This window comes from Hyperolius riggenbachi, chromosome 1 (genome assembly GCF_040937935.1).
Source record: "Hyperolius riggenbachi isolate aHypRig1 chromosome 1, aHypRig1.pri, whole genome shotgun sequence".
Taxonomy (NCBI): domain Eukaryota; kingdom Metazoa; phylum Chordata; class Amphibia; order Anura; family Hyperoliidae; genus Hyperolius; species Hyperolius riggenbachi.
Window position 1 is genome coordinate 304576040 of NC_090646.1, and position 20989 is coordinate 304597028.

At 45.3% G+C, this 20989-nt stretch overlaps 1 protein-coding gene across 1 annotated transcript in view; it reads left to right on the forward strand.

Moving 5' to 3' along the window:
- The window catches only part of TIMM44 (translocase of inner mitochondrial membrane 44), a 473841-nt gene that overhangs the window by 261534 nt on the left and 191318 nt on the right, over window positions 1-20989 (forward strand). The window contains exon 9 of the mRNA XM_068271176.1: window positions 10729-10853. Within this exon, the coding sequence (XP_068127277.1) occupies window positions 10729-10853 (125 nt within the window). The remainder of the gene's footprint in view (window positions 1-10728; window positions 10854-20989) is intronic.

Here is a 20989-nt window from a genome sequence, read left to right on the forward strand (position 1 = left end):
AAGATTCTCGCAAAGATTTTGGCCAGTAGATTGGGTAGAGGTATAACAGACCTAGTGGGCCGCGACCAAGTAGGCTTTATACCGCGTCACCAAGCTGGCGATAATATCAGGCGACTCCTCCATTTAATATCTACAGCCAGGGACACAGATACTCCCATGATGCTTCTCTCATTAGACATCCAAAAAGCATTTGATTCAGTTTCATGGGAGTATCTGTTCGCGCTACTAAACACCTGGGGTTTTGGGCCTAATTTCCTCACCTGGGTCAGAGCCCTTTATTGTTCCCCCGAAGCATTTGTAAAATATAGCGGTTATAAATCCAATACCTTCCCTATTGGCAGAGGCACTCGACAGGGGTGCCCCCTATCCCCTCTACTGTTTGCACTTATTATGGAACCACTGGCTCTGATGATCAACAATCACCCTAATATACAAGGGATTAATTTAGCTAATCGGCAACACAAACTCTGTATGTACGCCGACGATGTTATTCTTACGCTCACAAACCCGCATGTATCACTTTCTAACCTCGCAGATATCCTCACTACCTTCGAGCATATATCTGGCCTACAGATTAATAGCCTTAAGTCTAAGGCCCTAAACATCACTTTACCCGAAAATCTAGTTCAAAGTTTACAGAAATCCTACAAATTTAAATGGGAACCTAAAAAAATAAAATACCTTGGGATTTATTTGACAAACTCATACGACTCTCTGTTTAAAGCAAATTACCCCAACCTTCTAGCTGAAACTACCCAACTGCTAGAGTGTTGGAAGTGGTATGTAATATCATGGCTGGGTCGGATTGTGGCAATCAAAATGTCGATCCTTCCTAAATTTTTATACGTGTTCAGAGTCCTCCCAGTGCCTATCCCCTCTTCATTCCTCAAAAAAGTTCAATCCGCCATTTTCTCTTTCATTTGGAAGACAGCTGGCCCTCAAGTCTCGAGAGACTCTTTATACCATCTTACAGCAGACAGAGGCTTGAGTGTCCCTAATATAACTAGCTATTATAAATCAGCACAAATCTCACAACTAACTAGCACGAAGAAACCCACCCACCTATTTGGCGTGACATCGAGAGCTCAATCTGTCATCCGATAGCCATCTGTAACCTCCTTTGGCTTTCCTATGCACAACGCAAATTTATCAAAAACACAATAGTACTACACTCATTGAAGATATGGAACCAAGTAAAATTGAAAGATAGACTCCAGTCTCCTCATCTCCCGTTGATGTCATTTTTCCCTCCAGGCCTGCAAAGCCCCACTACCTTTAAATGGTGGCGCCTAAATGGACTGACTACAATTTACAGCATGGTAACAGATAGGTCAGTCAAATCATTCTCCTCTCTGAAGGAAAACGAACAAATCCCAGACGCAGAACTTATTAGATATCTACAGATTTCTCATTTCATTAGGAAACACACCAGACCCAATTAATCTTTACTCACCAGGACTGCCTTTGAGCATATTTGCGCCTCAGACCCAGGCTCCCCAGCCCTTATCTCTCTCCTTTACAAAAACACAATATCCCCCAATAATCTTAAAAAAACACTTTACATTACTCGATGGGAGCAAGAAATTGGCACCACCATAGAGATGGAGGACTTGCTGCACATGTGGAAGAATACCCCGAGATTTTCTATCAGCTCTGCTGTGATTGAGACCCAATATAAGATACTTATGCTTTGGTATCTTACTCCATCCCGCTTAGAGAAATTCAATCCCAGTAATAAGGGATTGTGCTTCAGGGCATGTGGTCAAAGGGGTTCTCATTTACATGTGTGGTGGTCGTGCCCAAAGACACGCAGATTGTGGACTAGAGTCTATCAGGTTATTTACACTACAATTAGTTTGCAAGTCCCTAAGCTCCCCGAAGTAGCACTGCTGGGCTTGAAACCCCCAGACCTATCAACTCCTCAATACAAACTGTTAATGCATATCTGTTTAGCTGCTAAAAGGGTAATTGCGTGTTCCTGGAGGACTCCCACGGTAAACTTTAGTTCTTTTAAAACAAATCTTAGCCACGCCCTTTGTTTGTTTTCTTTCTCCTTTCTTCCTCTTTCTGATACTTTCGGATGCTGCTGTCTCATCCGCTTACCTCAGTGCGTAACACAATAACTACATTCTCCTAGCAGTCTGTGTTTACATGAAGCAAAATTATGCTACCCAGACACTCAGACTACACAGTTCGCTGTATGGTACAAGTAGTCTAGATCATTTTGGCCACTGAATCGGGCAGTGGCATTATAGTTAGCAAACCCTAGTTAGCTACATGTTGACTGCAGTGATGCCGGTACATGTTGCTTTAGCGCTGCTGGCATCCATTATCTGTTTATTTGTATTCCTTCTGCTTTGCAGACCCAACTGTACTATGCACTATTTCTGCATTATTGAGATATTGTTTAGCACACTTTAAAACTGTAATGTTGAACTGTTTTGTATTGAAAAACGTAATAAAAACTTTTTGTGAAAAAAACAAAAAAAAAAGAAGAAAATTAATGTAGGTGACCCAAACCACTAGGAATGTATAGGGGGATAAAAGAGACCAAAAATCCCTCCTACTAAGCAATTCTTGGTGAAATTTGCCTTCTTAAAACAGAAAGAAATTTGCAATAATTCAGGTATAAGTGAACATTTGTTGTTACCCACAATGCTCCACTACTGAATATGCAAATTATCCCTCTTCGCCCCTGTAAGCAAGGCAAGCATCCAGAAACTCATGGCAAACCCTTCCAGCTTCATCAGAGAGATGTTCTTGAAACAATATTATCACTCCTATATTTCCTCAGTAAAATCTTTTCAAATGTAGTTTATCATATTCACATTCTTATAAAAAATTTAATTCAGGAACATGCTAATTTAGTCCATAATTTCTGACTTATGATTTTTGGCACCAAGTAGCAAAATATATTATTACTTACTGATTGAAATATGTTCCACATACTCCTAACTGGGCTTTATTTGGTATCTCAGATATGGAAGGGGTTCGGGCAACTAAAGGCAGCAATTGGCTGGCCAATATCATCTCTGCAGCAGCCTGAAATACTATTCTACAGTGGTGTATTTAGACTAGGTCCACACTCGTCTGTCACAGATCGGATCCGGTTTTGGTAATTCCAGTCCCTGAAAACGTATGCCCGGGAAGGGGGCAGCCAGGACGAGGGTGACAGCGGTCGACAGAGGGGGGTCGCCCTCCCTCATCTGGGTCCCCCGTCCTCGCTCCCCTCCAGCTATTGGCTGAAAAGTTGGGTTTTTTTAAATGTGTAGGCAGCGAGCGGGGATGCACTTACCTTCCTTCTTCGCGTTCCACCGCTTGCCGCTATACTTTGGAGGGCGGCATTGCAGGAAGTGACGTGGCGAGCGGAGGAAGTAAGGTAAGCTCCCCACTTGCTGCCTACACATTAACAACTTTTTGCACAATTAGCTGGAAAGGAAGCGGGGACAGGGACCCAATGCCAGCTCCCAGATGACCACTGCCCCCACTCCCCCCCCCGTGCTGGCTGCTACCCCCTCCAGCATGGCGGCCCCCTCCCCACCCACAGGCTAGAACACAGAAACTGATCCGTTTCTGTGTCCAAAGCCAGCGTAGTGGGTGATCCGTTTCCCTATTGATTTTCACTACCCCTCTGTGTATCTGGGGTTTGGGAAAATGCTGCAAACCCGGACCTTCCATTCAGGTTTTCAAAACAGGCCCAGGTGAATTCAGATGGATCCGTTTTTTTGTTGTTTTTTTTAAGTAAAGACGGCTGCTATTTTTAACAGTGGCATCCATGGCTCCGGTTTTGATCTGGGCTGAAAACTGGAGCCACGGATACGTTTTTAGAACAAGAGTGAACCTACTCTTATTCTACCCCACCTTCCTCATGCCTTTCTTCCTTTCTTCCTTCCTTTGAAGTTATACCATGTTTTTCTCATGGATTGGGTAGAGACATCTCTTCAAAAAAGATGTACACCCCAAGCCATTCTTTGATGTCTGGTATGCTCTATCCACTTCTGTTAAAGTACGGATCATTGAGGGGCCGTACATGCTGGGGCAGTGCGGTAATTTAACCGCACTCCACCACAATGAAAATGAAAGTCTATGGGGACTTATTTATGTGTCAGTGTGTGTGTGAATGTTTTGTGTTTTTTGTTTTTTTAAAGGCATGCTTTCTGGGGAAGGCGGGGGGGGAAGTATCCATAAGAGGTAGGCTTTAAGTCTAGGCTGCAAGCGGGCGTGATGGACCATCCCTGCTACCAGTCACGTGCGCAAGTTTACAGGCAGATGCTAGCAGGTCCCCTTGCGCCTCTTGCTCAATCCCTGCTGCGTGTGCCCTTTCCGGCTTTATTAAAGCCTGTGTCGCCTGTATTCACTGCTAAATGGGTAACTCTCTCATACGTTAATGCAGGGGATACAGGCGTCAATAAAGCCAGAGTGGACATACACAGCAGGAATAGAGCAAGAAGCACATGGGGAGAGGCCGCCCGGCGTTGCTTGTATACATGCGCTTGTGACTGGGCCGGACTTTCGTGCACCACCCTGCTCTTTATAAAGAAATGCTCTATATTTGGTAACATCTGCATGTCAAGAAAAGAGGGTTTGACATGGGGGGGGGGGGTGACCTGTGCTGAGGGGCAGAGTTTAGGGCACCAGAACTTCTATAGGCTCCTGAACTGTAAATCTGGCCCTGCCTGGTACACACTTTAAATTATGAATGGCCAATTAGTGACCAATTTTACTACTTCCATGTAGTATGAGGCTCCACATATATTGAATCCTATCAGCTTAACCACTTGAGGACCGCCCCCAGCCGATGGGCGGCGGCAAAGTCCGGGCCCAAACGACCGCAATACGCCCATCGGCGGGGGCGGGAGTGGCAATGCGGCGATCGCGTCATTCGTGACGCGATCAGCCGCCGGGGACTCGCTCCGCCCACCGCTCGTAGTAACCCGCCGGCCGTTCGGAAGCGCCGGCGGGTTACTAGCACCCGGATCGCCGCTGCACGTATGTATAATAGGCTTTGTAATGTATACAAAGCCTATTATACTGGCTGCCTCCTGCCCTGGTGGTCCCAGTGTCCGAGGGACCACCAGGGCAGGCTGCAGCCACCCTAGTCTGCACCCAAGCACACTGATTTCCCCCCCCCTGCCCCCTGATCGCCCACAGCACCCCTCAGACCCCCCCCTGCCCACCCCCCAGACCACTGTTTGCACCCAGTCACCCCCCTAATCACCCATCAATCACTCCCTGTCACTATCTGTCAACGCTATTTTTTTTATCGGGTTACCCTGCCCTTTGCCCCCTCCTGATCACCCCCCCACCCCTCAGATTCTCCCCAGACCCCCCCCCCCTCCCGTGTACTGTATGCATCTATCCCCCCTGCTCACCTGTCAATCACCTTTCAATCACCCGTCAATCACCCCCTGTCACTGCTACCCATCAATCAGCCCCTAACCTGCCCCTTGCGGGCAATCTGATCACCCACCCACACCAATAGATCGCCCGCAGATCCGACATCAGATCACCTCCCAAGCGCAGTGTTTACATCTCTTCTCTCCTCTAAACACCCACTAATTACCCATCAATCACCCATCAATCACCCCCTATCACCACCTGTCACTTTTACCCATCAGATTAGACCCTAATCTACCCCTTGCGGGCACCCAATCACCCGCCCACACGCTCAGATTGCCCTCAGACCTCCCCTTATCAATTCGCCAGTGCAATATTTACATCTGTTATTCCCTGTAATAACCCACTGATCACCTGTCAATCACCTATCAATCACCCCCTGTCACTGCCACCCATCAATCACCCCCTGTCACTGCCACCAATCAATCAGCCCCTAACCTGCCCCTTGCGGGCAATCTGATCACCCACCCACACCAATAGATCGCCCGCAGATCCGACATCAGATCACCTCCCAAGTGCAGTGTATAAATCTCTTCTCTCCTCTAAACACCCACTAATTACCCATCAATCACCCCCTATCACCACCTGTCACTGTTACCCATCAGATTAGACCCTAATCTGCCCCTTGCGGGCACCCAATCACCCGCCCACACGCTCAGATTGCCCTCAGACCCCCCCCCTTATCAATTCGCCAGTGCAATATTTACATCTGTTATTCCCTGTAATAACCCACTGATCACCTGTCAATCACCTATCAATCACCCCCTGTCACTGCCACCCATCAATCACCCCCTGTCACTGCCACCAATCAATCAGCCCCTAACCTGCCCCTTGCGGGCAATCTGATCACCCACCCACATCAATAGATCGCCCGCAGATCCGACATCAGATCACCTCCCAAGTGCAGTGTATACATCTCTTCTCTCCTCTAAACACCCACTAATTACCCATCAATCACCCCCTATCACCACCTGTCACTGTTACCCATCAGATTAGACCCTAATCTGCCCCTTGCGGGCACCCAATCACCCGCCCACACGCTCAGATTGCCCTCAGACCCCCCCTTATCAATTCGCCAGTGCAATATTTACATCTGTTATTCCCTGTAATAACCCACTGATCACCTGTCAATCACCTATCAATCACCCCCTGTCACTGCCACCCATCAATCACCCCCTGTCACTGCCACCCATCAATCAGCCCCTAACCTGCCCCTTGCGGGCAATCTGATCACCCACCCACACCAATAGATCGCCCGCAGATCCGACATCAGATCACCTCCCAAGTGCAGTGTTTACATCTCTTCTCTCCTCTAAACACCCACTAATTACCCATCAATCACCCCCTATCACCACCTGTCACTGTTACCCATCAGATTAGACCCTAATCTGCCCCTTGCGGGCACCCAATCACCCGCCCACACCTCAGAGCGTCCTCAGACCCCAGCCCTGATCACCTCGCTAGTGCATTGCTTGCATCTATTTCCCCCCTCTAATCACACCTTGAGACACCCATCAATCACCTCCTGTCACCCCCTAGCACACCTACCCATCAGATCAGGCCCTAATTTGCCCCGTGTGGGCTCCTGATCACTCGGCCAAACCCTCAGATCCCCCTCAGACCCCCTTCCGATCACCTCCCCAGTGCATTGATTGCATCTACTTTCCCCTCTAACCGCCCCCTGAGACACCCATCAATCACCTCCTGTCACCCCCCTAGCACTCCTATCCATCAGATCAGGCCCAAAACATCCTGTCATCTAAGAGGCCACCCTGCTTATGACCGGTTCCACAAAATGTGCCCCCTCATAGACCACCTGTCATCAAAATTTGCAGATGCTTATACCCCTGAACAGTCATTTTGAGAAATTTGGTTTCCAGACTACTCACAGTTTTGGGCCCGTAAAATGCCAGGGCAGTATAGGAACCCCACAAGTGACCCCATTTTAGAAAGAAGACACCCCAAGGTATTCTGTTAGGTGTATGATGAGTTCATAGAAGATTTTATTTTTTGTCAAAAGTTAGCGGAAATTGGATTTTTATTGTTTTTTTCACAAAGTGTCACTAACTCGTGACAAAAAATAAAATCTTCTATGAACTCACCATACCCCTAACAGAATACCTTGGGGTGTCTTCTTTCTAAAATGGGGTCACTTGTGGGGTTCCTATACTGCCCTGGCATTTTAGGGGCCCTAAACCGTGAGGAGTAGTCTAGAAAACAAATGCCTCAAAATGACCTGTGAATAGGACGTTGGGCCCCTTAGCGCACCTAGGCTGCAAAAAAGTGTCACACATGTGGTATCGCCATACTCAGGAGAAGTAGTATAATGTGTTTTGTGGTGTATTTTTACACATACCCATGCTGGGTGGGAGAAATCTCTCTGTAAATGGACAATTGTGTGTAAAAAAAAATCAAAAATGTGTCATTTACAGAGATATTTCTCCCACCCAGCATTGTTATATGTAAAAATACACCACAAAACACATTATACTACTTCTTCTGAGTACGGCGATACCACATGTGTGACACTTTTTTGCAGTCTAACTGTGCTAAGGGGCCCAAAGTCCAATGAGTACCTTTAGGATTTCACAGGTCATTTTGAGAACTTTGGGTTCAAGACTACTCCTCACGGTTTAGGGCCCCTAAAATGCCAGGGCAGTATAGGAACCCCACAAGTGACCCCATTTTAGAAAGAAGACACCCCAAGGTATTCTGTTAGGTGTATGATGAGTTCATAGAAGATTTTATTTTTTGTCACAAGTTAGCGGAAATTAATATGTATTGTTTTTTTTTTCACAAAGTGTCATTTTCTGCTAACTTGTGACAAAAAAAAAATCTTCTATGAACTCACCATACTCCTAACAGAATACCTTGGGGTGTCTTCTTTCTAAAATGGGGTCACTTGTGGGGTTCCTATACTGCCCTGGCATTTTAGGGGCCCTAAACCGTGAGCAGTAGTCTAGAATCCAAATGCCTCAAAATGACCTGTGAATAGGACGTTAGGCCCCTTAGCGCACCTAGGTTGCAAAAAAGTGTCACACATGTGGTATCGCCGTACTCAGAAGAAGTAGTATATTGTGTTTTGGGGTGTATTTTTACACATACCCATGCTGGGTGGGAGAAATCTCTCTGTAAATGGACAATTGTGTGTAAAAAAAAATCAAACAATTGTCATTTACAGAGATATTTCTCCCACCCAGCATGGGTATGTGTAAAAATACACCCCAAAACACATTATACTACTTCTCCTGAGTACGGCGGTACCACATGTGTGGCACTTTTTTGCACCCTAAGTGCGCTAAGAGGCCCAAAGTCCAATGAGTACCTTTAGGATTTCACAGGTCATTTTGCGACATTTGGTTTCAAGACTACTCCTCACGGTTTAGGGCCCCTAAAATGCCAGGGCAGTATAGGAACCCCACAAATTACCCCATTTTAGAAAGAATACACCCCAAGGTATTCCGTTAGGAGTATGGTGAGTTCATAGAAGATTTTATTTTTTGTCACAAGTTAGCGGAAAATGACACTTTGTGAAAAAAAAACAATTAAAATCAATTTCCGCTAACTTGTGACAAAAAAAAAAAATCTTCTATGAACTCACCATCCTCCTAACGGAATACCTTGGGGTGTATTCTTTCTAAAATGGGGTAATTTGTGGGGTTCCTATACTGTCCTGGCATTTTAGGGGCCCTAAACCGTGAGGAGTAGTCTTGAAACGAAATTTCTCAAAATGACCTGTGAAATCCTAAAGGTACTCATTGAACTTTGGGCCCCTTAACGCAGTTAGGGTGCAAAAAAGTGCCACACATGCGGTATCGCCGTACTCAGAAGAAGTAGTATAATGTGTTTTGGGGTGTATTTTTCCACATACCCATGCTGAGTGGGAGAAATATCTCTATAAATAGACAATTGTGTGTAAAAAAAATAAAACAATTGTCATTTACGGAGATATTTCTCCCACCCAGCATGGGTATGTGTAAAAATACACCCCAAAACACATTATACTACTTCTCCTGAGTACGGCAATACCACATGTGTGGCACTTTTTTGCAGCCTAACTGCGCTAAGGGGCCAAAAGTCCAATGAGCATCTTTAGGCTTTACAGGGGTGCTTACAATTAGGCACCCCCCAAAATGCCAGGACAGTGAACACACCCCACAAATGACCCCATTTTGGAAAGTAGACACTTCAAGGTATTCAGAGAGGAGCATAGTGAGTCCGTAGCAGATTTCATTTTTTTTTTTGTCGCAAGTTAGAAGAAATGGAAACTTTTTTTTTCTTTTTTTTGTCAGAAAGTGTCATTTTCCGCTAACTTGTGACAAAAAATAAAATCTTCTATGAACTCACCATGCCTCTCACTGAATACTTTGGGTTGTCTTCTTTCCAAAATGGGGTCATTTGGGGGGTATTTGTACTATCCTGGAATTTTAGCACCTCATGAAACCTGACAGGTGCGCAGAAAAGTCAGAGATGCTTGAAAATGGGAAAATTCACTTTTGGCACCATAGTTTGTAAACGCTATAACTTTTACCCAATCCAATAAATATACACTGAATGGTTGTTTTTTTATCAAAGACATGTAGCAGAATAACTTTCGCGCTCAAATGTATAGGAAATTTTACTTTATTTGAAAAATGTCAGCACAGCAAGTTAAAAAAGTCATTTTTTTGCCAAAATTCATGTCTTTTTTGATGAATATAATAAAAACTAAAACTCGCAGCAGCAATCAAATAGCAGCAAAAGAAAGCTGTATTAATGACAAGAAAAGGAGGTAAAATTCCTTTAGGTGGTAGGTTGTATGACCGAGCAATAAACCGTGAAAGCTGCAGTGGTCTGAATGGAGAAAAAGGCTCTGGTCCTTAAGGGGCGAAAAGACTGTGGTCCTCAAGTGGTTAATTTATAGGCAAACCTTCATACTACATGGAGTTGGTAATATTGGGGATTGGCCAGTCATAATTGAAAGTGTGAACTGGGCTTTAGTGTGTTTATACAACTATAGAACAATAAGCTTATCCTTCTATTTTATTGTTTTGCATTAATAATTCAGGATTGTTTGAGATGGCCCATGCATGCTCTCTAATTTTCATACTGCCTGTAGATTTACAATAGTTTCTACAATTTGGCTATCTATTATGACTGTTTTATTTGTATTAATGTTTGGTTATTGTATTTTCCTTCTTGAAATAAAAAGTTAGTTTTTGAAAAAGTGATTTATTTGACATGCGTTAATCAAGGAACTTATACACATATAAAGATTGGAGAAACATTTGTACCTGGACTAGGAACTGAAGTAATGTCTATTTGTTTGTTTAATGTTCAATTTTATCTTAGGTGGAATGTTTTCCAAGACTGAAATGTCTGAGGTTCTGACAGAAATTCTGAAGGTTGATCCAAATTTTGACAAGGATAAGTTCTTGAAAATGTGTGAAAAGGACATAATACCAAACATATTGGAGGTAAGACAACAGCCTGTAAGACCATTCATTTTTATTGATAGACTCACTAATCTTGTGAAAATGTGTATAATGGATGCCAGATTTTTGTGATGTAATCAAATGAAACCAATATAAATAATTTCAAAACTCTCCCACCTTAAATGTGACCTATAAAAAAAAAAAAAGATAATTTAGGAGTTAAAAAAGCTGGTTGCATAAGTGTGCTCACTCTTAACCTTTTGCCAGCCATGTGTAGTTTAATTTTTACATGCGCTGTGATGCCACGTTATTTTTGCCTCCCCAGCCTGCCAGTGTGCCTTCTACAGCCTAATGCAGAAGGGTGCAGGGGATGCTTGATATCGAACTGATCTGCATCGGGGGCAGCACGGTGGCATTTGGCAAAGAGTTTGTATGTTTTCCCCGTGTCTGTGTGGGTTGTCTCCTGGCACTCTGGTTTCCTTCCACATCCCAAAAAACATACAGATACGTTAATTGGCTTCCCCCTAAAATTGCCCTAGACTACGATGCATACATTACATGATACGTACACAGACAGACTATGGTAGGGATTCGATTGTGAGCCCCTCTGAGGGACAGTTAGTAACTAGACAATATACTCTGTACAGCGCTGCATAATATGTTGGCGTTATATAAATAAATAAGTCTGGACCGCTCTGCTATTAGCCAGTATAGCCTGCTGCAGCAGCCTCACCCCAAGTTATTGTACAGATAATGCGTTTATGGCTGCTAATTGGTTAAAGGCAGCTCAGCACTAAAGGACACATCCGAGGAGAAAAAAAAAAGATCTACTTACCCTCTGTTGCAGAGGTCGGCATCTGCAACGGAAGGGGCCCCCTGGAGCTGTGATGAAGGACAGATTGGCTGCCAGGGGCTGGAGGAAGCCCCATGTAAGTGGATCTTGTTTCCTGCCATCAGGAACGCTCCAGCAACGTGGGGTTCCAATTGCTGGAACTTCCTGATGGCAATGGCGTGCTTTTGGTGATCGATGAGGTGGACTGTGCCATCTTGTCACTGTCCGCACTTGTCTCAGTTCTGACTAGGGGGTTTAGGGGGGCGATGCTGCTTTCCATAGCGGAATAGGATTGGCCCTGTTGCTTGGCAGTGCAGTGACATGGGGGGGGGGGGGGGGGGTTGCTGGTTGGCTGATGCGCTAGTGGGCAGCCCATTTGGCGAACGTACACATTGGTCGGCTCTTCTCACAGGTGCTCTGCCAGTGATGACGCACCCGAGTCCCTGTCCCCATCAGGTCTGCTGACCTGGAAGTGGAGACGGAGACATGACGGGCGGCAGGAGGGCGTGCAGGGGGGGGTTGCGCCTGGTGTGTTTCGCTCTTTCCTCGTCCAGTCACATGGTGTATAGCTGTCACAATGATAGGCTCTCTGAGTAGCATACAAGTTCCCCATCAGGTCTGCTTTTTGTACAGAGCGGTGATTGGGCAATGGAGATACAGCTTTTTGATTGACTACGCTAGGGTTTAGTGAGGTATAAATAGTTGTGCAAAAGTTTGTAATTGATAAAGGAGCAGTCACTACCAAATGTTGTTGTTGTAATGTGACAGTGCTGAATAAAATAAATACTTTGAAGCTATAAATACTGACTGTGTCAGCTACTTTGTTCTACAGCATTTGAGGAGGTGATCCTATTGCTGAGCACGTCTTTAGCTATGTACCCATCTCGCGATTTTTCCGACAACCGGCGATTTTTCCACAATGTTGTGCGGTGGGTACAGGCGACTGATTGAGAACGTCGCTTAGCGTTGTGCCAATGACGAAAGACCAACACGGCGGATCTTTAAGATCCTTGACGACACCGTGCAAAGTACCGCGATCGTTGAAGGTCTCGCTCGCGCCGCCATGTACGTCGCGTGACCTCGTGCTTAAAGGGAACCTTAACTGAGAGGGATATGGATGTTTCCTTTTAACCAATACCAGTTGCCTGCCAGCTCTGCTTGTCTATTGGTTGCAGTAGTGGCTGAGTCACACCAGAAACAAGCATGCAGCTAATCCAGTCTGACTTCAGTCAGAGCACCTTATCTGTATGCTCGTTGAGGGGCTGTGGCTAAAAGTATTTGAGACACAGGATCAGCAGGAGAGTCAGGGAACTGGTATTATTTTAAAAGGAAAAATCCATACCCTTCTCAGTTTAGGTTCCCTTTAACCCTCAGACAGGAAGAGGCGCCGTTCGATATTGAGACGGATGTGCTTCTCTACAAGATTCTTCCTCTGCCTTTAGGACAACATAAAAGTTTGTAGTGAATCCTATGTGGATTTTAGTTCCATATAAAATTCATAAAGCAGGATTGTATTCTTGACAAAATTTAGCTGTAAGTCAGATTGAGATCTCCTGCATTCGATATAATTTAGGCATTACTTCCATTTTATCTGGGGGTTGTTAATATATTGGAGTAGGTTGTTAGAAACTATATATGTCTCTTTTGACAACAACACACCTTTATTCCGGCACCAGCAACTCATTAGTAAGAGCTGCAAACGCGACTCTCATCACAGCAAACCGCATAGGAGATAGAACCTCTTTAGGCGGCTTCCAAGTTCCAAAGTGTTTATTCAGTAAACCGATATACAGATACAGTTCGTTACACCTTAGCAAAGCAAATTCTTCTGTTTTAAGTCCGTTGCATTACAGCTTCTTGATTACCTTCCTAAGGAAGGGTAATCAGGTTATCTCCTTTCTACACTAAGTTACATCTAAACTAAGTATATCAGATACAGATAGAGCATACAAAATGTCATAACATAAATAAAGATTATTATAGCCAGCAGGGACAGGAAGCAGAAAAGTGCCTCTCCTGACGCCGGCGGTGGGTTTTATACGGACCAGAAAAGAGTTAACTGGAACATCATCTGAGCCTTCCCCCCCCCAAAACTACCATTGGCTCAGACCCCCTATGGTGTCATGATACACACCTACTTGATTCATATTCTATGAGCCCCTTGGCCTAGTTGCAAAGAATTTGATATTGATTAAACATGGCTGTGTTTACTGTTCTTGTGGTTTACATGTTGAGGTTAGTGAGACCTGTGGCCTTGTCCATAGAACAGCTTCATAGTATGTCCTAGTTCTGCTGCCAGTCAAAACTGTAGATTTTCTCTCTAAGAGAAAATCTCTTTAACCACTTCCCTACCACGCTATTTTGTGCTGATCTGTGCTGCGTGGGCTCTCCAGCCCACAGCACAGATCAGGTTGCAGCCAGGCCGATCAGACTTCCCCCCTTTTTTCCCCACTAGGGCGATGTCCTGCTGGGGGGGTCTGATCGCCGCCGGCTGCTTGCGCTTGCGGGGGGGGGGGGGGGGGGCTTTTCAAAGCCCCCCTCCGCAGCGCTTCCTGGCCTCCTTCCCCTTCCCTCCCTCTCCCTCCCCCTGTGAGCGGCGCAGGACGGATTTCCGTCCTGCGCCTGATGGGATAGGCTTTAGCCTATCAGATGCCGGTGATCCCCGGCCAATCAGAGGCCGGGGATCACCGATCTCCTCTACGGCGCTGCTGCGCAGCAGCGCCGTATACATGTAAACACCGGGGAAGATCTTCCCCGTGTGTTTACATTTACCCTGCGAGCCGCCGATCGGCTCGCAGGGTGTTCACAAGGACACCCTCCGTGAACTGACATGGAACGGCCGCTCATACGAGCGGCCGTTTCCATGGAATACACTTCAGGATTCAGGGGCGTGTATATACGCTCCGAGAATCCGGAAGTGGTTAAAGGGCAAGTCTGCACCCCAAGCCTTTTTGACTAGCTCAGTCCAAATCACTGAGGCCTACTTAAATTATAACATAGGTCATCTGCGAAAAGAGCTATTCTAGTTGCAGATTCTCCAGATTGTATGCCCCGTATTGAGGGATTATTTCTCAAAGCAATGGCTCCTTGCAGATGACTTATTGAAATGGAAACAGGGCACCCCTGTCTAGTGCCATTGTGAATCCGTAAGGTATTAACCTTTACCTGTACAGGTGGATTATGATAAGAAGCCACTTTTCTGTCAAGAAATTTGGGGCCAAGACCTATTTGCCTCAGTGCTGCCTCCAAAAACATCCAATGGACCCTGTTAAATGCCTTTTCAGCATTTACGACACTATGCATAAAGGCACTATGTACTGTATAATAGATATGGTTTTTAATGCACTGTCTCTAGCTTCACATGCCATTACAAACCCTGTATGATCAATATGGATTATTGTAGGTAGTATAGCTGTAAAGTGTACCTGAGACAGGAGTGGGGTGAAAATTCATACTACCTGAGGCATCCTCCAGCCTCCTTTAAACCTTTTGGCTTCACGACATCCTCCTGGGCCACCTCCATCCGCTGCTAGGGTCCTCTGAAGTTTCTCCAGTCAGGGCCAGTTGGCAGTTTGGCTGCGCATTCGCGGCCATCATTGCTCCCATTGACAGGAGCATTCTGGGTATGTACAGTCGTACTGCGCAGGCGCAGTGTGTATTGTGGTAGTGCGATGGGGGCAAAGCATGCATGCGCTGAACGCCCGACCGGTGAAACTTCAGAGGACCCTAGCGGTGGATCGTGGCGCCCTAAAGGTTGTCCAGGAGGACAGCGAGGGAGCCAAAGATCTGAAGGGAACTGGAGGAAGCCCCAGGTATGTAAGAATTTTTCCCCCTGCCGTCTTAGATCCCCTTTAAGTCTCTCTGCAAGTACTTTGCAGTAGAAATTTTTTACTTACATTTTACATCTAAATTTAAGGAATACCCATACAGCTCACAGTTTTAAGAAGGCAAATTTACATTTAACATCTATTTGTATCAAATAATTTGGCCGATCATTAGAGCATAGATTGTGGTCCTTGTCTGGCTTAGGTATAACAGTGATGCGGGTATTTTAGAGCTTGGTTCGGAAACGTTTTATCTTTTGTTATTGAGTTGAAGGCTTTTAATAGTAATAGTTATAAGAATGATGCAATTATTTTTTTTTTTTTATAAAATATACCTGTTACACTGTCTGGTCCTAAGCTTTTCACTGTTTTAGATGCCTAATGCTCCAATTCTTCCAGCAAGTCTTGTGGTGTAGTAGCGAGTTTAGTTCTGTCTATGTATGGTACAATTTTATTATGAAGGATTACTTGTTCCATGTTTTGACATTTGCTTTAATTCTAGACCGTAAGATTAACTTATAGTAAACTTCAATGGCCTTGGCCAAGGCATTTACTATATCAGAATTGGTCATACATTGCATATTCATATACAGGGGTTTGACAAAATAATGGAAACACCTAACATTTTGGCATCATAATCTTTGAACATGTTTTAAGCAATCAAAACTTGGCATATGTTAAATTATTGTTGTTTATTATTTTTATTTGATATGTTTAATTAAAATAATTGTTTTTTTTACAGATATTTAAACCACAGTTGGTTATAATATATAAAAATTGCAGATCTCGCAGACTTTCAAAGAGGCCAAATTGTTGGTGCTCGTATGGCAGGTGTTACTGTAACAGAAACTGCCCGAATGCTAGGCATTTCAAGAGGTACCGTCTCAAAAGTAATGACTGCCTTTGAAAGAGAAGGAAAAACGTCCTCGGCCAAGCACAGTTGTGGACGAAAGTCAAAGTTGTCTGAGAGAGACCGTCGGACTCTAAATCGAATTGTTAGAAAAGCTTACGAGGCCACGGCTCCTAAAATCACTGCAGAGCTGAATGAACACCTACAGAACACAGTTTCCACAAAAACTGTTAGTCGGGAGCTGCACAAATCTGGATTCCATGGAGGAACTGCAATTGGAAAACCTCTGCTCTCAAAGACAAATGTTTCAAAGCATTTAGAGTGGTTTAGAAACCACCAGAATTGGTCCCTCGAGCAGTGGAAAAATGTGATTTTCTCTGACGAATCATAGTTTACCTTATTTCTGACCTCCGGCCAATTGTGTCCGTTTGGAGACAGCCGGAAGAAGCATTTCATCCAGACTGTCTTCTCCCAACCGTAAAACATGGCGGGGGTTCTGGGGTGCTATTTCTTGGAAATCCACCGGGCCAATCATTTCCCTTCATGGAAGAATTAACAGATGAGACTATTTAGGAATTTTGGGCGACCAAGTTCATCCTATGGTTCAAGAACTGTTTCCGGAGGAGAATGCCATCTTTCAAGATGATAATGCCCAAATCCATACAGCTAGAAATGTTAAAGAATGGCACGAGGAACATTCTAATGAAGTTGAGCATCTCATCTTGCCACCACAATCCTCAGACCTCAACATTATTGAGCATTTATGGTCGTTATTAGAGATTCAAGTAAGAAGACAATTTCTGCCACCATCGTCTCTAAAAGAACTGGAGTGTTTTAACTGAAGAATGGGCTAAAATTCCTTTGGAAACAATTCACAATTTGTATGAATCAATACCTCTGAGAATTGAGGCTGTAATTGCCGCAAAAGGTGGACCTATACCATATTAAAATATATTTTGTTGGGGGCGCATGCGCGGCACTCACGAGGCATGACGTGTCTTGAGTGAGCTCCGTTGGCGGTCAGGAACAAGAGACCCTTTTCTATAGCTAACACGGATGCTTCGACCCTCTACCTGCATCCCGGCTTGCATGAGATGACATAGAAGGGAAGCCGACCCTCAAAAAGCAAGAAAGCACGATCTCAAAGGACTTTTCCAGCTCCTATCTCCTCCCGGGCCTCCACGAGGAGTACAACCAAGATGGCGGACGGCTCGAACTCACGCAATACTTCGCCTCCCTCTACCAAAACGAAGCAGTGCCAGACGGATGGTTCGTTACGAACGCCCCCTCGGGAAGTCCAGCAATCTCCCCCTTGGGACAGGCAGGAACTCTTGGCTGATATCGGCAAAATGCTCAAAACGGAGCTAGCCACAGCGGTAAAGGACATCTCTGCACAACTACACGAAGTAGGCCAGAGGGTAGGAGTCCTTGAGAACCGCATGGACTCTGCGGCAGATGCCCTTACTGATGACAAGCGGCGTATTGCTGATCTCGAATCACGGGTTGAGGCTGCGGAGTCTAGGCTTGAGGATTACGAAAATCGAGCTGGACGCTCTAACCTGCGCATCCGCGGCCTCCCCGAATCTTTTGAGGCCCTCAGGGAAGTAGCTGTTAACCTGTTCTCGGCACTCCTTCCGCAAGTTGACCCGGAGATGTGGCGGCTCGATCGCATACATAGAGCCCTGGGAAAACCGAAAACCCAGAACACCCCACGAGATGTTATTTTAAAATTACACTACGGGGAGATGAAAGAACAGATCATGTCGGCTGCTAGAGATCTGGAAGACCTACCTGGGGTCCCTTCGTCCGTACATATCTACGCGGATCTATCCCCGGTTACCCTACAAAGGAGAAGGCTCCTTAGACCGATCACTCTTTCACTTACCCGAGAAAGAATACGCTACCGATGGAACTTTCCCTTCGCTTTGAGCTTTACCCTGGGAAATCGCCTTCACTCCATTAAAACCCTAGAGGAGGGTAAGTCTATGCTTGAAGAGGCTAACATCCGAGTTGAAACTCCGCAAAATCTCTCACTATCGCAGCGGGGGCCCAGGCCTCGGAGAGAGTGGTCTGAGGTGACCCGTCGGTCTCCTAGCACGTAACTTTTAACCTTAAACATTACTTCTATCACTACAAGTCACCTTTTGCCTTATGTCTCTAGACTTGAATCTCTTATCTGTAGCTTCCAGATCCTACATACCCGCTGGGGCCCACCGCGGCACTCCACGATGAGACTCCAGCTCTGCAACTGTCTCACCCCCGAACCCCACCATGCTTCCTAAGGTATATACATGTGATCTATTTTAACCTGGGAACCCCCAAGTTGTGCAGCTCCTCTCGCCATTAAGCTCAACTATGACTCTCTACCATACTGCAGCCATTCTTTTTGCCACGTTATGGGCCCATGCGAGACTAACAGGGGTTGCTCCCCTTCTTTTGTGCTATCCCTGGGAAGCGACATTGGCCTTGTACATGATTGTTATCATAGCGTTGAACTATAGCCTTGCTTGTTTGTGGTCTGGGGTGGTGCCTGTGGCAGGTCGTGCCCTCCCCCCCCCCCCCCCCGATGCCCTTCGGGCCCCTGGGCCTGGGCTCCTGGGTGGACAAGGGGAAGGATTTTTACTGTTTATGGGTACTTGTGGGCCCGGACTTTAGTTACATTTCTCCAATTCCACTATGTTTGGTTAAGGTTTCCTTATCATGATGTTAACTGTTTTGACTTTTGTTTAAAAATTGTTGGATCTCTTGCTGGGGCTTGGCTGGAGACTCGATCCACACGCCCGATTCAGGCGGGCTGGCCCCGACGGGGGGGGGGACACCCTGGGGGAGGAGGGGGGGGAATGATCTCCCCCCCCCCCCTTTCCCCCTTGCTTCTGTGGGCATCCACCCGGTGCGGGCCCGTCCTGGTACATTTCGCAGCTTCCACTGCTTTCTTTTGGCTCGGGTCTGGGCCATGCCCACGCATGATAAAATCCACAGTTTATTATATTGTTGGTCTATGTTCCTGACTGTCATGCAATGTTGTCCCTCTGTAGAAGCCTTAAGGGGGATTATGTATCTCCTCTGGCTTTACATCATGTCACTATGTGACATACTAGCGTGGCCTGTTGCGCAACAGGCTGCTCTAGACACTCCATACATCAGAATCCAGGGTAACTTACTGCACTCCTATCCCAACAGGGTTAACTACTCTATCACTCATGCTGTCTCATATACTCACTTCATTAATCTAGCATTATTCTCTCAATTTATCAATGGTTTTGACAATTCTCTCACATAATGTTAGGGGGTTTAATGTCCCACAGAAGAGGAAAAAAACGTTTCTAGGCTACCAAAAACATAAGCCTGACATAATCTGTTTGCAAGAGACTCACTTCTCGGCATCATCTTTCCCTCAATATCTTTCTCGCCATTATCCAAAATTCTACCTATCAAACGCCCCCTCTAAACGCCGGGGTGTAGCCATCCTGATTCATAATTCCACTTGAAATCTCAGAGTCAGTTATAGATCAAGAAGGCAGATTTATCATTCTAAAAGCTACCCTCCACGGACAGCAAGTATACCTCATTAACAGTTATTCCCCTCCTGAATCAGCTTTTAGAACCTTCCAGCTCATTCTTAACAAAATTGACCTGTCTATTAATGCACAAATAGTTTGGTGTGGAGATTTCAACTTGACCCTAAATGACTCTCTTGATAAATCCAATAAATCGCCTGATAAACTCTCAAAATCTCAGCGGGCTTCCCTGAACTCATCCCTTCAAACAGCATCTCTAGCTGACTCTTGGAGAGCGCTTTATGCTGCCAAACGAGGTTATACTTACTTTTCCCCACCTCACGGTTCTTATTCCAAAATAGACCATATTATTGTTTCGACCGTACTAATCAGGGCCCTCCTGTTTCTTAGACACATCCACGTCCCATGGTCAGATCATGATATTTTACTGCTTGGGATTGACTTGAACTCCTCTCTGAAGCTTCAACGCACTTGGAGATTAGACGAATCTTTATTATTGGACCCCTCAGTTGCATCAGACATAGCTGAAAAGATCCAATATTACTTTTCTGAAAATGACTCAGAAGAAATTTCTCCTCTTACTTGCTGGCTAGCCCACAAGGCAGTAATTAGGGGCCATTTAATTAAAGCAGCTAAAATACGGCATCGTAAAAATACTGAGTCTCAAGCTAACCTAGAACATAGGCTCCACAGACTTATACTCATAAATCAGCAGTCTCCCAGTAGATTTCTCTCTAAACAGATTGCAGATCTCCGCCTTCAGCTAGATATTACCCTCTCTAGACACGTGGAGAAAGCCCTTACCTGGACTAAGGCACGCTACTACAAATACATAAACAAACCAGATGCCTGGCTAGCTAGAAAATTAAGACAGCAGGAAAGGATTAATGCTATCCATAAGATCCAATTATCTAATGGACAAATCTCTAGTGACCCCTCAAAAATTTACCAAACCTTTCATTTCTTATACTCTAAGTTATTCAACTCTCCTGACAGTGACCAATTGGTAGAAACTACAAAATACTTGAGACAAAGCGCCCTCCCCAGGCTGACTACGGAAGCTCTTAAGTCCCTTAACGCTAAGATTTCGGAAGAGGAAGTGTTCGAAACCATTAAATTTCTCAAGAAGGGTAAGGCTCCTGGCCCGGATGGCT